The sequence below is a fragment of the Mus caroli genome, unplaced genomic scaffold, assembly GCF_978045245.1.
Source record: "Mus caroli unplaced genomic scaffold, Mus_caroli_1 scaffold_15, whole genome shotgun sequence".
In the NCBI taxonomy this organism is placed as follows: Eukaryota; Metazoa; Chordata; class Mammalia; order Rodentia; family Muridae; genus Mus; species Mus caroli.
In genome coordinates this window covers 79,736,647-79,753,184 of record NW_028227270.1, presented here as the reverse complement: position 1 = coordinate 79,753,184, position 16,538 = coordinate 79,736,647, and the positions used below count along the sequence as shown (strand labels likewise).

The window sequence follows — 16,538 nt, the reverse complement described above, 5'->3', positions numbered from 1 at the left end:
AGGAGAATTTAGTTTCATTCTGTACCTAGCCCGGCCAGTGCATGGTTTAGTTTTGGAAGACAGGATATTTGTGCAAGAGGAAGAAGTCTTCAAGATGTGCTGTGATGTGCACCTATCTGCACTCACTGACGACAAGGGCAGCAGGACCATCTGCAGGCACCTTCTCAGTATGGAACTAACAGAGCTTAGATACGTAGTACGGGGATCAAGATTAGTACCCATGGCCTCAGTCAGAAGGCCTTCAGATTGTCTGCATGTTAGCAAACAACACGGAGGTTGCTAAAATGGTCCATCCCTAGGCCCCACCCAGGATGCTGTGCTTGAGAGTCACGGAGAATGGGTAGTATCTGCAGGTCTGTGTCTCCACCATCTTTTCTGGTGACTCTGAGTACCTAAGACATGTGAAATGTTCTCCCTCGAGTGAGAAGACAGAGCCTCCATTTCTGCTTCAACTGCAGCCAATAGCGGCCCAGGGGCTTTTTGAGACAGAGGGGGAGAGCATGGATGAATGCTTCTTAGGTGTCTTTTGGGGTCAAGTATCCTTTTTGAATTAAAATTGTAAAGGTCCTATAAAATTAGGTTGATTTTCATTTGCCCAGGAGAAACCCGAAGATTAAAGGGAGTTAAAGAGTAACGATTAAGCTAGCATTTCCGAATCCCTCAAAGGATGTCAGAGTAGTTATATTTTACATAGTTATAGTTTTAAAGGATTAAAGAACATGTGTACAAGCCACCTCTGCACTGTATGCAGGGGGCGGGCAGTCAACAAGGTTAAACATCGGTGGCTACACTTTTTCATTTATAAGAGTTGTCAACAAAACCAAGAGGAGTATGGGGTGAGAAGCAGTAATCCCTATGCTATTTTAAAGTACATAGTTTTTTTTTGGGGGGGGGTTGATTGGTTTATTTATTTATTGTTTTTGCTTTTCTGGAGCAGGGGGGCTATTCTGTCTTATTCTCCTTCTCTCTGTCAAGAGTCAGGTGGGCAGCCTGACCCATGATGGAGATGTTGTCAACAAGCATGCTTGGGTCTAGAGAGGAAAGGTTGTAAGCCAGCTTTATACAGGGCAGAACAGCATGTGACATTTCAACATTATCCACGCCCAGACATTTGAGTCCCTGTGGTCAGAGTGAGTGGAGACCCAGGACTGCTTGGATTTGTGGGGAGCAGAGAAAGTTCAGAGAGAAAAGATTTGTTTAGGTCATTCGCTTGGACAGTGACAGAAGTTGTTATAATCTGCAAGAATTTGGGAATCAAGCACGCCATTTTTTGGCCACTGAGCTATATATATGGGGGCCAAAGTATCTGTAGTTAGACAGCGAGGCTTTAATGTGCTCTCCGAGTCTGAGGAGGGAAAAAGACTGAGAAGGCAGGTGAGCCAAGCTCCAAGATCCTGAGTGACCGGTGGGGAGGGAGCTAGGAACAGATCAAGGATATGATGGGGGAGGTTTAGGGAATAAGATCAGAAACAGAAAACTCACCAGAAGGAGGCTTCCAATATAGGGAGAGGGGTAAGCGTCTTTTCCAAGAGATGCCCCAGTCACAGTGGAGAAGCATATAGCAGCCTTCTGCCAGACAATGAGAGATAGAGCCTTTCCACATGGCAGGTACCCAGGGGCTTTTAGTAGGTTCCGAGAGCCAGAGAGACCAAGAGCACACTTCCCAAGTGGATGAGGAGAGATGAATGATTAGAGCAGGTGGAAGAGAAGCAGCTGAGGAGGCTTGGACTCTGATATTTGGAGTTGAAGATGGTGGGTGGCTGAAGGCAGTGGAAACAAACGGTCTGTATCTTATGAGTCAAGTCAGCAACTTGGTTTGGTTATAAGGGGCTGGGCCCTCCCAAAGGGATCAATGTTTACCTCTCCTGGGTTTTGGCAACAGATCATGTGAGGGGGAATAGTAAATAACTGCCAAAATGACTGCTCCATATGGTTAAGATTTGTATTGGAAATATGAGAGAGAACTACCAGAGGCATCTGGAAGAGTCCAAAACAGACAAAGTAAACTGACCATGGCTGGGGCTATGGAAACAGGAAAGGAGAGAACAGTAGAGATAGTGAGATAGCAGGAAGAGAGAGAGACGGGGATGGGGAGAAGAAGTGGGAATAAGAGATAGATAGATAGATAGATAGATAGATAGATAGATAGATAGATAGACAGATAGACAGATAAATGATAGATGTTATATAGATGATGGATGGATATATGATAGATGATACGTAGGTAGATGATAGGTAGATGGATAGATAGGTAGACAGAAAGAAAGAAAGAAAGAAAGAAAGAAAGAAAGAAAGAAAGAAAGGAAAGAAAGAAAGAAAGAAAGAAAGAAAGAAAGAAAGAAAGAAAGAAAGAAAGAAAGAAAGAAAGGTGAATAGCTGGGTTATAAGAGGAATGAGCAGCTGTGGGGAGGAAAGGCCATAAGCTGGATGGAGTTTCGGGTTAGGAGGTGAGAAGGGTCAGGATATTAGCATGAACTTTGACATGTGTCACAGGGAGGTACTTGTGGTACTGAGAGAGGCTGCAGGCTAGCACAGGCTTTGATGTGCGTATAGGTGCCATGTTTCTTGTGCCAGAGCTGAGTATAAAAATGACTCTGTGTGGCTGCTGGGAACTGATTTCACAAGTTGTTGGGAAACAGTGGCTTTTCTCTAACTGCCAGAAATTCTATAGTCCATTTTGAGCTCATTTCTGGATATATGGGCTGCCCCTTGGAGTTTGGGGAGCTGAAGTTTCCTTTGGACACCACATCCATCACACACCCTGTTAACCAGACATAAGTATACAGAGGACATGTTGACCTTGGCTCTGCACTGAACTTGTATCTACTAGGGAAGAAGGGACAGTGTCCATGGGCTATTTTTGTCTCTGTGAAGTATGATCTAGCTTTGCCTTCAGATTAACCGCAGCTCGCCTTTCCAATGGTCGGCTTCCTGCCTTCCTCTGAGGCCACAGAGGATGAAAGCCAACGAAAGCAGTTTGCAGTTTACAGGCCTTCAGAGCCAGCCTCCTTGTCTTCGCCAGGTGTGCCTGGGTAAATGTTTAACTACCAGCTCTCTGAAAACAAACCAAAATCAAACAAGGCTGGGTTGCAAGGGTGCCTAGCCCTCCTGCAGCCCTCGGATAGTCCTGCAGGTGCGGCGTGACCTCTCCATTGCTTGCTGATGTCATAGTGGATCAATGACTTCTGGGCCTGCTATCCCTTACTGGGTGTTTTTGAAGGAAACTTGGTTGTGAGAGTGCTTATGATTTCAGCAGAGCTTTTCCCAAAAGACAATCCTGGCTAAACATGCCCCTGAGGGGTTCTCAACTCCTGTTCATTCTCAACTTCAGCATGAATGACGACTTAAAGCTGAGACAATTCTGTGTCTGGGAATCTTCACTGTTGCTGCTGCAAGTCTCCACTTTATCTTTTTTTTTTTTTGATTTTTAATATTTTTATTACATATTTTCCTCAATTACATTTCCAATGCTATCCCAAAAGTCCCCCATAGCGCCCCCCACTTCCCTACCCACCCATTCCCATTCTTTTGGCCCTGGCATTCCCCTATATTGGGGCATATAAAGTTTGCAAGTCCAATGGGCCTCTCTTTCCATTGATGGCCGACTAGGTCATCTTTCGATACATATGCAGCTAGAGACAAGAGCTCCGGGGTTCTGGTTAGTACATCATGTTGTTCCAACAATAGGGTTGCAGATCCCTTTAGCTCCTTGGGTACTTTCTCTAGCTTCTCCATTGGGAGCCCTGTGATACATCCAATAGCTGACTGTGAACATCCACTCCTGTGTTTGCTGGGCCCCGGCGTTGGTGGTATAGTGGTGAGCATAGCTGCCTTCCACTTTATCTTTAAACACCACGGTGGTATGAAAATTCAAGTGCTTTTCAATGACTTCCTGGGCAGTCTTTTCATTTACGGTAAAAGCTACCTTACAGCCTCTTCTTCTGCAAGCAGAAGCGGCCTGTCTGCTTGCCGTGGCTGCTCAGATGGTTTCTCTTCGTCTGTAGTTGGTGCTTCTCTGTGTGACACAGAAAGCAGCTGTCTGGTGTCCAAGAAGAACTAACTTTTCCTTTAAAGCGCAAGGCTTTAAGTATTTTATTTTCAGCCTTTAACTAATCTTCCCAGAGCCATCTTCTAAGGTCGGAGAGAGGGGACCAAAGAGGCCAAGCAGCTGGCTCTTGGCTGACATGACTAAGTAAGAGAGTGAGGTCCAACGCAGATCCCGGATCCCCAGTCCCCAGTGTCACAGCACCATGCTGTGATTCCTGCCTCCTTCAGGAGTCAATTCACAGGTACAGTCTGCAGGAGCTTTCTATTTGTTTTTAAGAGTCTCTAGGATTCCATATTTAGATAGATGAACTGAATTTCATGTATGCATGTAGTGGTGGTGGTGGTGGTGGTGTGTGTGTGTGTGTGTGTGAGATGTGTGTGGTGGTGGTATGTATGTGTGTATGTTTCTGTGTGGTGTGTCATGTGTGTAAGGTATGGTATATGATGTATGTGTTGTGTATGTGTGTGTGAATGGTGGATGTGGTGATGGTGGATGTGTTTGTATGTGTATGTATATCTCTCTGTGTGTGGTATGTTGTGTGTGTGGTGTGGTATATGATGTGTGTGTGTGGTGTATGTGGTAAAGTGTGTGTCTGTGCGGTATGGTGTGCATGAGTGTGTGCATGTTGTGTGTGTATGAATGTATGTTGTTCTGTATGTGTGGTATACTGTGTGGGGGGGTGTATGTGAGGTGTTTGTAGTGTGTATGTGGTGGTAGCAGTATGTGGGGGGTATGTGTCTGTGTGGTGTGGGGTATGTGTGTGTGTGTGTCTGTCTGTCTGTGTGGCATTGCTTGGGACTGAATCAAGGGCTTCCCTCATGTATGGTAAGCATTCTACCACTGAACTTCCACTCCAGCCCTCTTTTTACTTTGAAGCAGTCTTGCTAAGTTTCCTTAGCTGGCCTTGAACACATTCTGTGGCCCAGGTAGGTCTTGACCTCCTGCCTCAGCCTCCCAAGTAGTTTCATAGGAAGAGCTGATCATTTTAATTTGAACTACCCTAGAGGAAGTTCATTTTCTTGTGGAGCACTTTAATATGAATGGAGTTATCCAAATGATCAGCGCAGGAAAGCTCACACACACACACACACACACACACACACACACACACACACACACACAGGCTGCCTCTTTGAATAGGTCTGGAGACTTCCAGGTTTGCCCAAGCACCTGCTCTCCCATGTCCCACTTGTATCCAGATGATGGCAACAAGGACTTCTGGTTGGAAGAAAATTCCCTATGCACAACAGCCTATCTATATGAAAAAACCGCCCATCAGAGCAACATCTGATGTCCTATAATTAATGTTTTCTCTCCAGATATTAATTCCAGGCTTGGCACATCATTCGTCACATGGTGTGAGAGGAATATATCCCCCATGACACTAGAGAAAAAGACAATCACAAAATTGTGTTTTCTGTCAGGACTCACCCTCGCCCACATTTTCCCTTGAGGAGCGTTGGCACTCTGGATCTCCAGGACAGTCCCAGGGCTGCAGTCTGCTGGCCTGTTTCCTCCTTGTCATATCTCTCCATGAACAACGCCGCCGTGCTTCTCCGCCAGCGTCTGGTGCTGGAGACTCACACTTCACTAGCCTTGAAGACACAAGTTAGAAATGCAAAGACATGTAAAACTCGGGAATGGGTCGAGACATTTCTGTCATTTGAAGGGTCACATCACAGATGTTGGGGGAAGTTAAATCCACAGCATAGTGAATGGAATCCACCACTCATTTATTCATGTATGCACAAAGCCATAGCAAGTTCTTGCTATATCTACTTAAATGTCAAAGATACATATAACTCGGTCCTGCCTTTAGGCAGCTCACAGTCCAGTTGTGCAAAGTGAGTTGTGTAGTGATAGATACCTTGGCCACATATGCAGTATGCCAAGAGAGAACACAAAGGAGAAAGAAGATGGAAATTAGGTGTGGCTTGAGCAGTAGGCACATTATAAGTTTTCTCATCAAGGGCTCTACGCCCTCTATAATCCAGGGCTTTAGACTTGCTTTCTGCTCTTTCACTCCTTCCTCCTCCTCATCTTGCGATCCTCCTTTAAACCAACTTACCATATATCTGTGTTTATCTATTTGAAGCCACCCCCAGTTCCTGTTTTACCTGTTGCTAGTAGCTTGCAAGGATCACTCAAGCCATGTGTTTTTCATATTTCCCTCACAAAGAGGGAAAAGCAATATTTTGGAAATGTGGTTTTTAAAATAGCTGAGATGCAAAGCTTGAATTTTATTTTATTATTTTTTTTATTTGGAAGAATGAACTGGGCATTCAGAGGGCTAGTGCTGGACAATACTTCACTTTTTTTCTCTCATCTCCTCACAGCTGTAGGTATCAGTTTTAATTTGTGTGTGTGTGTGTCTGTCTGTCTCTGTGTGGGTCTCACACACTCTCTGTCTCTCTCTGTTTGTATTTATGGAAAATATTAAAAAGATTTTTGAAAATTGGCAATCTGAGTCTTTGCAGGAGGAAAGAGTTTCCCCTGTCAAGAACAAAATCAAAATGAAGTAGGCGTTAGAGCAGAAAAGCGAGGAAGAATGGGTCTGGCACACAGTAGTTGGTAAGCCAACTTTCTCCTAACCCCATACAGCTTCTCGCAGGAGGAAGACAAGCTTTCCAATCCAAGCAGAGGGCAATGGGAGTTGGTCCCTACTGCTTCTCCATGGGTGGGAACAGCCTCCTGTAATTTTGGATCTCTTAGCACAGTATTTTCTCGTCTTGGCGAGGAGGTGGGAAGGGAATTTTCCTCTAAGACCCTTGCAAGGCAAGGGGACAAGAGCCCATGACTCCTTTGTTCTGAAGACCCCATGCATGATCAACCAAGCTTCTCCACCCCAAGGGAGCTGATACCCAGCGGGGAGTTGCAGGTAGGTTCCAGGCATCCTGTTCATTCCCCTGTAGATCCTCACATCTGCAAGGACTTCAACTGCCAAACTGTGTTTACAAGGCAATCATTTAGGGTTGAGCTCTGCTTGGGGGAAGTCATAGTATACAGTGCTAGGAATTATATAATTATATTTGTATGTGTAGGTGTGTGTGTGTGTGTGTAAATGAAAAATACATATGTTGGTACAGAACAAAAGTAGAGCTTCCTAAATTGTAAGAAACATACTTGACACCCAAATGAAGGCATGCAGTGATGCTGGCACTCTGGGTGTTTAAAATGAAATCCCCCTGCATGTACTTTTAAAATTCTCCTTCTAGCACTGGAGATTAAACCCTGGGCCTCTTGCATGCTAGGGAAATGTTTTACAAATACGCCCTATTTCCAGTCATCTTTCCTTCTTTCTGAATCAGTCCTCACTAAGTTCCTAGGGCTTGCTGGCTCCTTAGAGCTTATTGTCTCCCTCAGCCCCAGGCCCAGCTGGGACTGTAGCCACGTACGACTAGGTTCTCTGCTCTCCCTTCTTTACACTTAAAAGGCAGTGCTGCCCTTAACTCCAGGCAAGGATGACTCTGTATAGGGCCTTAGGTTTTGGATTCTGAATTTCTTTTAGCTGTGCACCTTCTGAATAAGTCTGCGGCCAAGAGGTAGTGTGAATTTGTTGATCCTGCTTTCTCTTAAAGACCATGTGCGGAGTAATAGGACATTAGTCATTCCAGTGCAGTGATCCTAGCCTACTTTCAGGTCTTTACCGCTGGCTCGCCTTCCTAGGGCAGGGGGTTATAAGGTAAAAGTAGACTTGGGGGCTGGGAGGTGCATGGCCAGGGTACCAAAGCTCTTGAAACATGGGATGGAAGGCTCAGATGGGAGACTGGACTGGGGACCGTTGGTGTTACATTCATTGTCCAATGTGAGGCTGTAAATGCCCCAATAGTCCTAAAGCCAGAGAGAACTTTTGTTTACTAGCTTGTTGGTGTAAGCTATAGTTCTTAAATATATAGGACTATAATGTATACTCTGATCTTTAACACCTCATTTTTTGGGGGTGGAGGGATGTTCCAGATTTATTATTGGAATAAAAAATGCACTATCTTGTGTGATTTTATTTTCTAGTTCCCAACAATGTCTGTCAGAAACACACACACAAACACACACACATGCACACATGCAACACATACATCAAACGCACACAAGCACAGTGAAAGTGGAAAGGAAAACTAATTACATATAATAACTGTCACAAATCTTGTATCTACACATAAACAAAATAGTATCAAAAATAAACTGTTGGGTCCCCAGTTAGTGATTGTAGCAATTTTCTATTTGATTATTTTTTCTCTCTCAGTAGTAGGACCCACTGAAAGCTATCTCTCCCAGCTTGTGGTCTCTTCCCTGCCTTTCTCTTTGTGTAGTTGGCAGCAACAGGCCACACATCACATGGATCGGGTTGATGAGATTCATTGATGCTGTTTCTGATGTCTATAGCTCGTACCTGCCTTTGTTGTCTGTGTTATTCTAGTGTGCGGACACAGCAGCTGTGTTGATGCACAGTGAAATCCTCTCTAGTGCCTCGCCATTTTGCATTGCGCTGCTCTAGGAGGCCTATTTGTATTGTGCAAACGCCGAGAGATAGATGCACTAGCTACATGATCTATGTGTACATTTTTAACTTTAATGTGAATGTTTTCCAGGACCGTGCATGTTCCCACCAGCATGGAATGGTATTTATATCGGCATATATTTCTTTTTAGCTTTAGCCGCTTTGTACTGGGAATAACTATAGTATGTCATCATTCCCTTTTCTGAAAAGTTTCCAGGCTCCTCATTCATTTCCAGATACACTCTGTACACACTGTGATTGGAGTAACTAGGAGTCACAGAGTTACTGCTCATAGTGTCCGTGTGATATGAAATAGCAACGACCATATTTATGCTAATAGCCATGGCTATTTGAAGAATGGCAGTCAAGGGAAGATGTAGAGTCTTGGAAGATCCAGGGGATAAAGTCTGAGCTCTAATTCAGCTGGTACTGTGCTTTTTAAGGTGCCATAGAGCATAGCACATGGATCTAGGGGATAAGCCACTGTGCAGATAAGCAGAGGACTAGTGCAGACTTGAATGTTAAATGTTCCCCAAAGGTTCTCATAGAAGGGCTTGGTTCCCAGTGCTCTGCTACTGGGAGAGAGGGGGAACCTCTGGAGGGTAAGGGCAGCTTATGGGAGGTCCTTAAGTTATTGGGAGTGCTCTAGAGGGGGATTGTGGTAACCTTCCTTGCTGCTTGCTGGCTAGAGGTGTGAGTACTTACTCCAACCCAATTCTGGTTGTGATGTGCACCCTCACCAAGTCAGTGGGGCTCTTTGGAGAATTGCAGGCTGGTCTCCAGTTGAGCTGACTGATCTTAGACTCATCACTCTACAACTGTGAGGTAAATAGACCCTCTTGTCTTTATAAGCACCCTACCTCATGTATCTCGCTGTAGAAGCATGAACCCGACATACTCTGTAGCTATGTGCCAATCCTAGAGCATCTTGATAATTGTGATCACACTGGGCTAGGAAGGAGAAAGACAAAAGGAATTGTTATCTACTGCTGATGGAACACAAGCTAGTCTATCCACCATGGAAATAAGTATGGAGGTGTCTATTGCTTTGATAAAATACCATGACCTAAAGCAGCATGAGGAAGGAAGGGTGTATTTGGTTTATACTTCCATGTCATAGTCTGACACTGAGGGAAATCAGGGCAGGAACTCAAGGCAGGAACCTGGAGGCAAGGACAGAAGCAGAAACCATGGGATAATACATGGTTCTCCATGGCTTACTCATCCTGCTCTCTGATACAGCTCAGGACCAACTACCTAGGTAGGCACCACCCACCATGGACTTGGCTCCCACATCTCTCACTTGTGCTTTTTAGATTTCATATAAACACATACAAATCTGCATGTACATATGTCCTGGCAGTAGAAGCAAACTGTTTAAAAGACCAAGGGAAGTAATTGGGAGAGGGGATGCAAAAGGGAAGGGTGGGGAGTGTGGATGAATATAATTAAAATACAATTATCTGCCAGAAAGAAAGAGAGACAGAGAGAGAGAGAGACAGAGAGACAGAGAGACAGAGAGACAGAGAGACAGAGAGACAGAGAGATTGAGACAGATAGGAAGGAAAGAAAGGAAGGAAGGAAAGAAAGGGAAAAGAAGAAAAGAAAAGAAAAAAGAAAGAAAAGCAAAGGAAAGTCTGTTTTCAATCCTCTGTCTGGATATGCAATTGTTGAAATACTAGCAAAAGTATCTTTAGCCAAGCGTCCCTCTCTTTCTCTCTCTTTCCAATCCTGTTGTATCATGGGACATTCCCAGTTGAACATCATAAATCGAATGCAGCTCTCTGCTTGACCTGCCTTTAAAGAATTGGTACTATGAGGAAATAAAGACAGACCTTTGCCACATTTACATCAAAGATGTCCGGAAAGACCATCATCTGGGTCAGCAGTGTCTCCCCCCCCCCCCCAGGGAAGGAGGAAGAATCGGCTCCCAACGCTTCCCACTGCACCTAACACTGGCCCTTTGAACCATAGACGGACTGACTTCTCTTCCTTAGCAATTTCATCTCCCAGAGCTAGGGAGCCCTGCTAAGGTTTTGCCTGCCAGCTGATGATGGAGTCTTTCTAATATGTTGGGATTTGCAGTTTATTTTGGTAGGTAACTAAGAGAGAAAGACAGAGATAATTATCCCCATCGTAAAACAGTCCATCAGCCACCTGCATGCAGAGCAGAAAGTCAAGTCTTTTGTTGCTCTTTGGCAGGGAAGATCCCCGTACAGCACTCTCTTGGGTCTCATTCAGTGCTCTAACCTAGTTACCTGTGGAAGTTTCCCAGTTCTGCTATAATTTTTTCCATTTATATAAAAATAATAAATAAATACCAGGGATCTTGTCAGGTCACGCCAAAGGAGAATTTGTTGAGGATTTAGTATTCTAATGCATTGGACATACTTGAATTTGGCTAAACAGTCAAAATGGGTGGTTTGGCTCCATTTAACCGAGCTTAGATCTTGTTGGTATTCAGCTCTTCAAATGACCTCAGCTCTTAGAGATGGGTCCTTGGAGATGCTTGGCTTTCCAGCGAAATGGAAATCCTCAGGTATGTTTTAAATGTCTTCAAAACAAGGGTTCCCTTTGTTTTCACTGGGGAAGACTTAATAGAGAAAGCAAAGTAGAGGGAGCTCTGCCTGGGCACCGGAATTTGCAGCCTGGAGGCATAGCAACAAAACACTCCACATTTTAACATTCTCTACAAACAGCAAAATATTCTAAACTGGTGCCCAAGTGCAGGCAAGCAGAAAGTCACGGTGGTCGTGAAAATCGGGTGGGTGGAGGTCACAGTTCGCTGTTAAGGTTCTGAGGTGGTGTCCTACTGGGTGCTGGACTCAGGCTCTTTTCCTGGTCTTTTCAGGAATCTTGCAGAAGAGAAGACATGATGGCACCTTGCATTCCAGTCTAGTTCTTGGATGCTGACCATCACCTCCCTCATTCATCTGCTATTAATTTTTTTTTTCTTGACTGGGCCTCTGACTCATCTTTGCCGAGACCTTTGGGTTTCCTGAAGTCCCAGCTACTCCAGATGTGTGCCTCATTCAGTACTCAGCTCCAGGAGTGGAGGCTGAGAGATATCCATTACAAACCCATGCGAGTGCAGCTGTCCTCCTTCACCCATGCTGTCAATTAAGGCACTAAAATGTTAAATGGAAAATTCCAGAAATAGACAATTCATATGTCTTAGGCAAGTCCCATCACAGCAGAATCTTTTTATTTTTAGTTGCTGTTGTTCATCTCCTACTATGTCTGGCTTGTGAACTGAGTGTTAGCATAGGCATGTGTGTGTGTGTGTGTGTGTGTGTAAGAACAAACACAGTACGTATGAGACTTGGTACCTACCATCCACGGTATCAGGCATCTACTAGAAGTTTTGAAAGACTTTCTCCATGGGGACAGCTTTCTTCCAGATGAGAAAGGAGGAAGGTGTTAATAAGTAGAAGAGAAAAGACCAGAGTCTGCATGTGATTAGAAAGATAGGGAAGGGCTCTCAAGAGGAACCTCGGGAGACTGGGTGAAGTCTGGTGTCATTGTGAAAAGGGAAACTAATAAACAAGCCTATGAGACAGTGGTAGATTTAATGGGACACGGGACATTCTGGTGTCATGTGGGGATGTCACCGAGGAGAATCTAAGCTGTTATGGACCTGCATCTGGGATCTAGAGAGATGTGACCAGTGGAGATGCAGACTTTGGAGTCATGGAGCTTAGTGATGCTGCTGCTGAAGGAAGAGTGCTCATGATGTCACCAGAAGAGCTTGTAAAGTAATGAAGGGGACAATCCATTACAGAGCTCTCTCAAAAGGTCCTGTCATCTCCTGGGCCCTGGCTAATAAAAAGAACAAGAGTTAAAATATTGGGTATCCCTTCAGCCATTGTATCCACATTGGTCTTGGGCACCAAGCCTTGGCTGGTGAACAACCAGCAGGACTTTCTCACTATTTTAAAGAGAAAGGGAGGGATTTTTATATAATGTTGAGATAAAGCTTAGAAAAATATTTTTTTTTGGTTTGTTGTTGTTGTTGTTGTTTGTCTGGTTGCTTATGAAAATTCAATTTCCTAAGGAGATAAAAAGCCTGATAATCTTGGCCAAAGTCTGAATCAATTCCAAGAAGGCATAGTGCAGAAAGGGTCAGAGGAGCAGGACTGGGGTTCAGACCATCATGGTATTTTATAAACCACAAGGAGGGAGAACCCTACAGTTAGGCTATGGGTGTTCTTGGAGAGTTCCCTTCGGTGGGATGGTGGGGACAGTCACAGATGCCTCTGGGTTAACAGTGAGAGAGATGAGAGAAATATGGACTCCATTGCCAAGTGTGGCATAGGTCAGAAACTTAAAACTACAGCTCATCAAAGAAGGAAGGGTGGGCGACAGGAGAGAGTGTGGGGGTGAGGTGAGGAGCTCACTGGCTTTGGGAAGCAGGGGGAAGGTGGATTGTTGCTCAACTGTCTGCGACCTGACGACATGGGGGACTCGTACCTGTTATGTAATCGGTATTGTCTTCTGCCTGCACACTACCATGCTTGCCGCCATGATAATAATGGCTGAAACCTCTGAAACTGTAAGCCAGCCCCAGTGAAATGTTTTCCTGAGTGAAATGTTTTATAAGAGTTACCGTGGTGATAGCGACTCTTCCCAGCAATAGAAGACTGACTAATAGACAGGTTTATTGGGCAGTTAAGCTGCATTTTGTTTCTGTGGTGTTTTTATTATCTCTCTCCTGTCCTCATACCAAAGTAGCAAAGATAAACAACCCCGTTTCCCTGTGCAGGCGCCATTTGGAAGATTGACCCACATTCCAAAGATTCACCTGGCTTACATCGAGCTGAGGGGTTTCTCATTTCAACCTGAAAATCTTACTGAACTCTACTCTTCCAAGTCCTCTGGCCAGGGATGGGCACTAGCTCCACATTCATGGCCAAAGCCCTTCCCTAGAGGTGGGGAGTTGTTGTAAGAAGGTCTTAGGTTTGTAGGTGCATGTACACACACACAGCCTTTCACTCATTTCGTCTCCAACATGACCTTGGTGGGTGTGAGCTAGCATCTGTTATTGGTGCCAAAGGTTGAACCAAAGGGAGAGGAAAATGTTAGCAGTAAGCAAGCTAGGGAACAGAGTTCTGTAGACTTCTGGTCTCCTGGCTCTTGAGTGCTATCCTCACTGTCTGGCTGTCCTACTGTGGCACCACAAGATGTATTCTTGTCCCTACATTTACTACCACTCCCCTCTCCTCCTTTCCCTCTTACCCAGTACCAAGTTGAGTTAAGTCTCTTTTATTATTTGAAGCCAAAATAATCTTAAGATATTCTGTTGGATGTCACAAATTCAAACAGCTGTGTGTGAAGCACAGCGGCAGAACACTTGCCTAGCACGCACGAGTCCCTGGGCTCCATCTCTAACATCTCTAAATTTCTATTTGGGTTGTAACTTAACAACTCTGATTTAAGGATTTTGACAGTAACAGCAACCGGGAAAACCACCTTCTCATTAAACAAACTTGCACACACTCTCATTCCCTCCTCAGCCCAGGAAAGGCTCAGGAATCAGTCCCATTGGGGATGGCCACACCCTGTCAGATTGCTAGTGAAAAGACTGGTCAGTGCTATGCCCACAGCAAGCAGTGTGTTCCTGTCAATCAGGATTGTACATTGAGAGCACTGGCGACTCTTCCAGAGGATCTGGGTTCAATTCCCAACACCCATGTGGCAGCTCATAACTGTCTGTGACTCGAGTTCTAGGAGGTCTGACTTCCTCTTCTGTCCTGGGTAGGCACCAGGCAAACACACAGTACATAGTTGAAATGTATGGAAAACCATCCATACACAGAAAACAAAACGACAACAGCAGCAGCAGCAACAACAACAACAACAACAACAACAAAACACCACAGAGAAGTGGGTTGGGGAGCACAGTGTTGAAGAAGGAAGAGAAAGAAAGAGTGGGGTAACCAATGGCTTCTACCAGAATTGGTACCTTTCTTTTCTTAGAAATGTAGTTCATTAGCTGATGAGTCTAAATCAAGAAAGCTTGTGACATTGCTTCTCCTTGAGCATGTACAGGTAACCACGGAAGTGTCCTGCTCTGCTACGACTACCTCATAAATCCTCTATGCAAGTATCAGGCAGTTCTCAAGCATCACAAACTCCATCCACATCACCCAGCAACTACCAACTCCTTGAGGCAGGAAGGAAGCCAAACCAACCTTTTGTGGAGCATTGGCCACGAGGTTGGACATTCTTGCCCTGACTTTAGGGAGAGTCATCTCTCCTCATATTCCTCTGTGGAGAGCAACTCAACCTGCCTGTGAAATGGAAAATGGGCTTACAACTCGCTAAGGTTCAAGGCCTCTGGTTGCTCCTCTTGAGAGAGATTTCCATAGCCTGTGTTTCTCACCATCACCAAATACAAACTTGAAGGAAAAAAAGTCACGTTTACTGAGGATTGTCCAGAGCGTTGGCAGATAAAACACAAGACACCCAGTAAAATGTGAATTTCAGAGAAGCAGCAAATATTTTATATGTTAAGTACGTTTAAGAAACTATTCATGCCGGGGGTGGTGGCACACGCCTTTAATCCCAGCACTTGGGAGGCAGAGGCAGGCGAATTTCTGAGTTTGAGGCCAGCCTGAGTGAGTGAGTGAGTTCCAGGACAGCCAAGGCTACACAGAGAAACCCTGTCTTAAAAAACAAAACAAAACAAAACAAAACAAAACAAAACAAAACAAAACAAAACAAAACAAAACAAAACAAGCAAACAAAAAAACCCAAAGAAACACTATTCACATTTTGCTAAATCCAGTCACTCTGGCTCTAGGGTCTGACTCCAAAAGGTTGAAGTCCTTATTGGAAGACTTCTTTGTTCTTGTTATTCCAAAGAAACATTACTCTAGCATCCTCTCCTCCAAAGGCCAGACCAGTGCCCTAATGGTCAGCTACCATGATGCCTTTGATCACTACACAAGGAGACCACCTCATTCCAGGTCTCATTCCAGGCTGTGGCCAATGTCAAAAAACATACTGTAAGCTGCTTCTTCTTCTTCTTCTTCTTCTTCTTCTTCTTCTTCTTCTTCTTCTTCTTCTTCTTCTTCTTCTTCTTCTTCTTCTTCTTCTTCTTCTTCTTTCTTCTTTCTTCTTCTTCTTTCTTCTTCTTCTTCCTCCTCCTCCTCCTCCCCCTCCTGCTCCTCCTCCTCCTTCTTCTTCTTCTTTTCTTCTTCTTCTTCTTCTTCTTCTTCTTCTTCTTCTTCTTCTTCTTCTTCTTCTTCTTCTTCTTCTTCTTCTTCTTCTTCTTTTCTCATCCTCCTCCCCCTCCTTCTCCTCCCCCTCTTTCTCCTCCTCCTCCTCCTCCTTCTTCTTCTTTTCTCATCCTCCTCCCCCTCCTCCTCCTTCCCCCTTCCCCTCCTTCTCCTCCTCCTCCTCCTCCTCCTCCTCCTTCTTCTTCTTCTTCTTCTTCTTCTTCTTCTTCTTCTTCTTCTTCTTCTTCTTCTTCTTCTTCTTCTTCTTTTCTTCTTCTTCTTCTTCTTCTTCTTCTTCTTCTTCTTCTTCTTCTTCTTCTTCTTCAAGTCAGAGTCTCACTATCGCCCAGGGTGGTCTCAAAGTCTCAGCAATCCTCCTGCCTCAGCCATGCAAATTATAGGGTTATGGATGTGAGCCAATGTATCCAATTCTCAAGATAAAACACAAATGTTGCTCCGGGCTTATGTCACTTACTGCTTTGCTGTCATAGGACATTGGTTTGTTTTTAACAGAGAATATGCAGTTGTCACACTAGATTTCATTACCCAGTCTTTGTGTTTTTGTGGCTCACAGATATGGAATGATAGTATATTCTATCAAGTGAGCAAATCTTCTAATAAGCAGAATGTGCCTCATGCTGTCCCTCCCAGACATAAGGATATTTGGAAGGCTGTGAAGATGGCCATGTAGTGATCAAGGAGAGGAGTCTGATAGAGCCATCCTGTTGATTATGAAATGGTCTGCATAAGTGATCTGTGACTTGGTCAGAAAGGG

General features: G+C 44.5%; 1 protein-coding gene across 1 annotated transcript in view; it reads right to left on the bottom strand.

Annotated features, from left to right (window-relative positions):
- The window catches only part of Nedd9 (neural precursor cell expressed, developmentally down-regulated 9), a 180,142-nt gene that overhangs the window by 112,287 nt on the left and 51,317 nt on the right, over positions 1–16,538 (bottom strand). The window contains exon 2 of the mRNA XM_029468323.2: positions 5,480–5,643. Within this exon, the coding sequence (XP_029324183.1) occupies positions 5,480–5,491 (12 nt within the window). The 5' untranslated portion in view covers positions 5,492–5,643. The remainder of the gene's footprint in view (positions 1–5,479; positions 5,644–16,538) is intronic.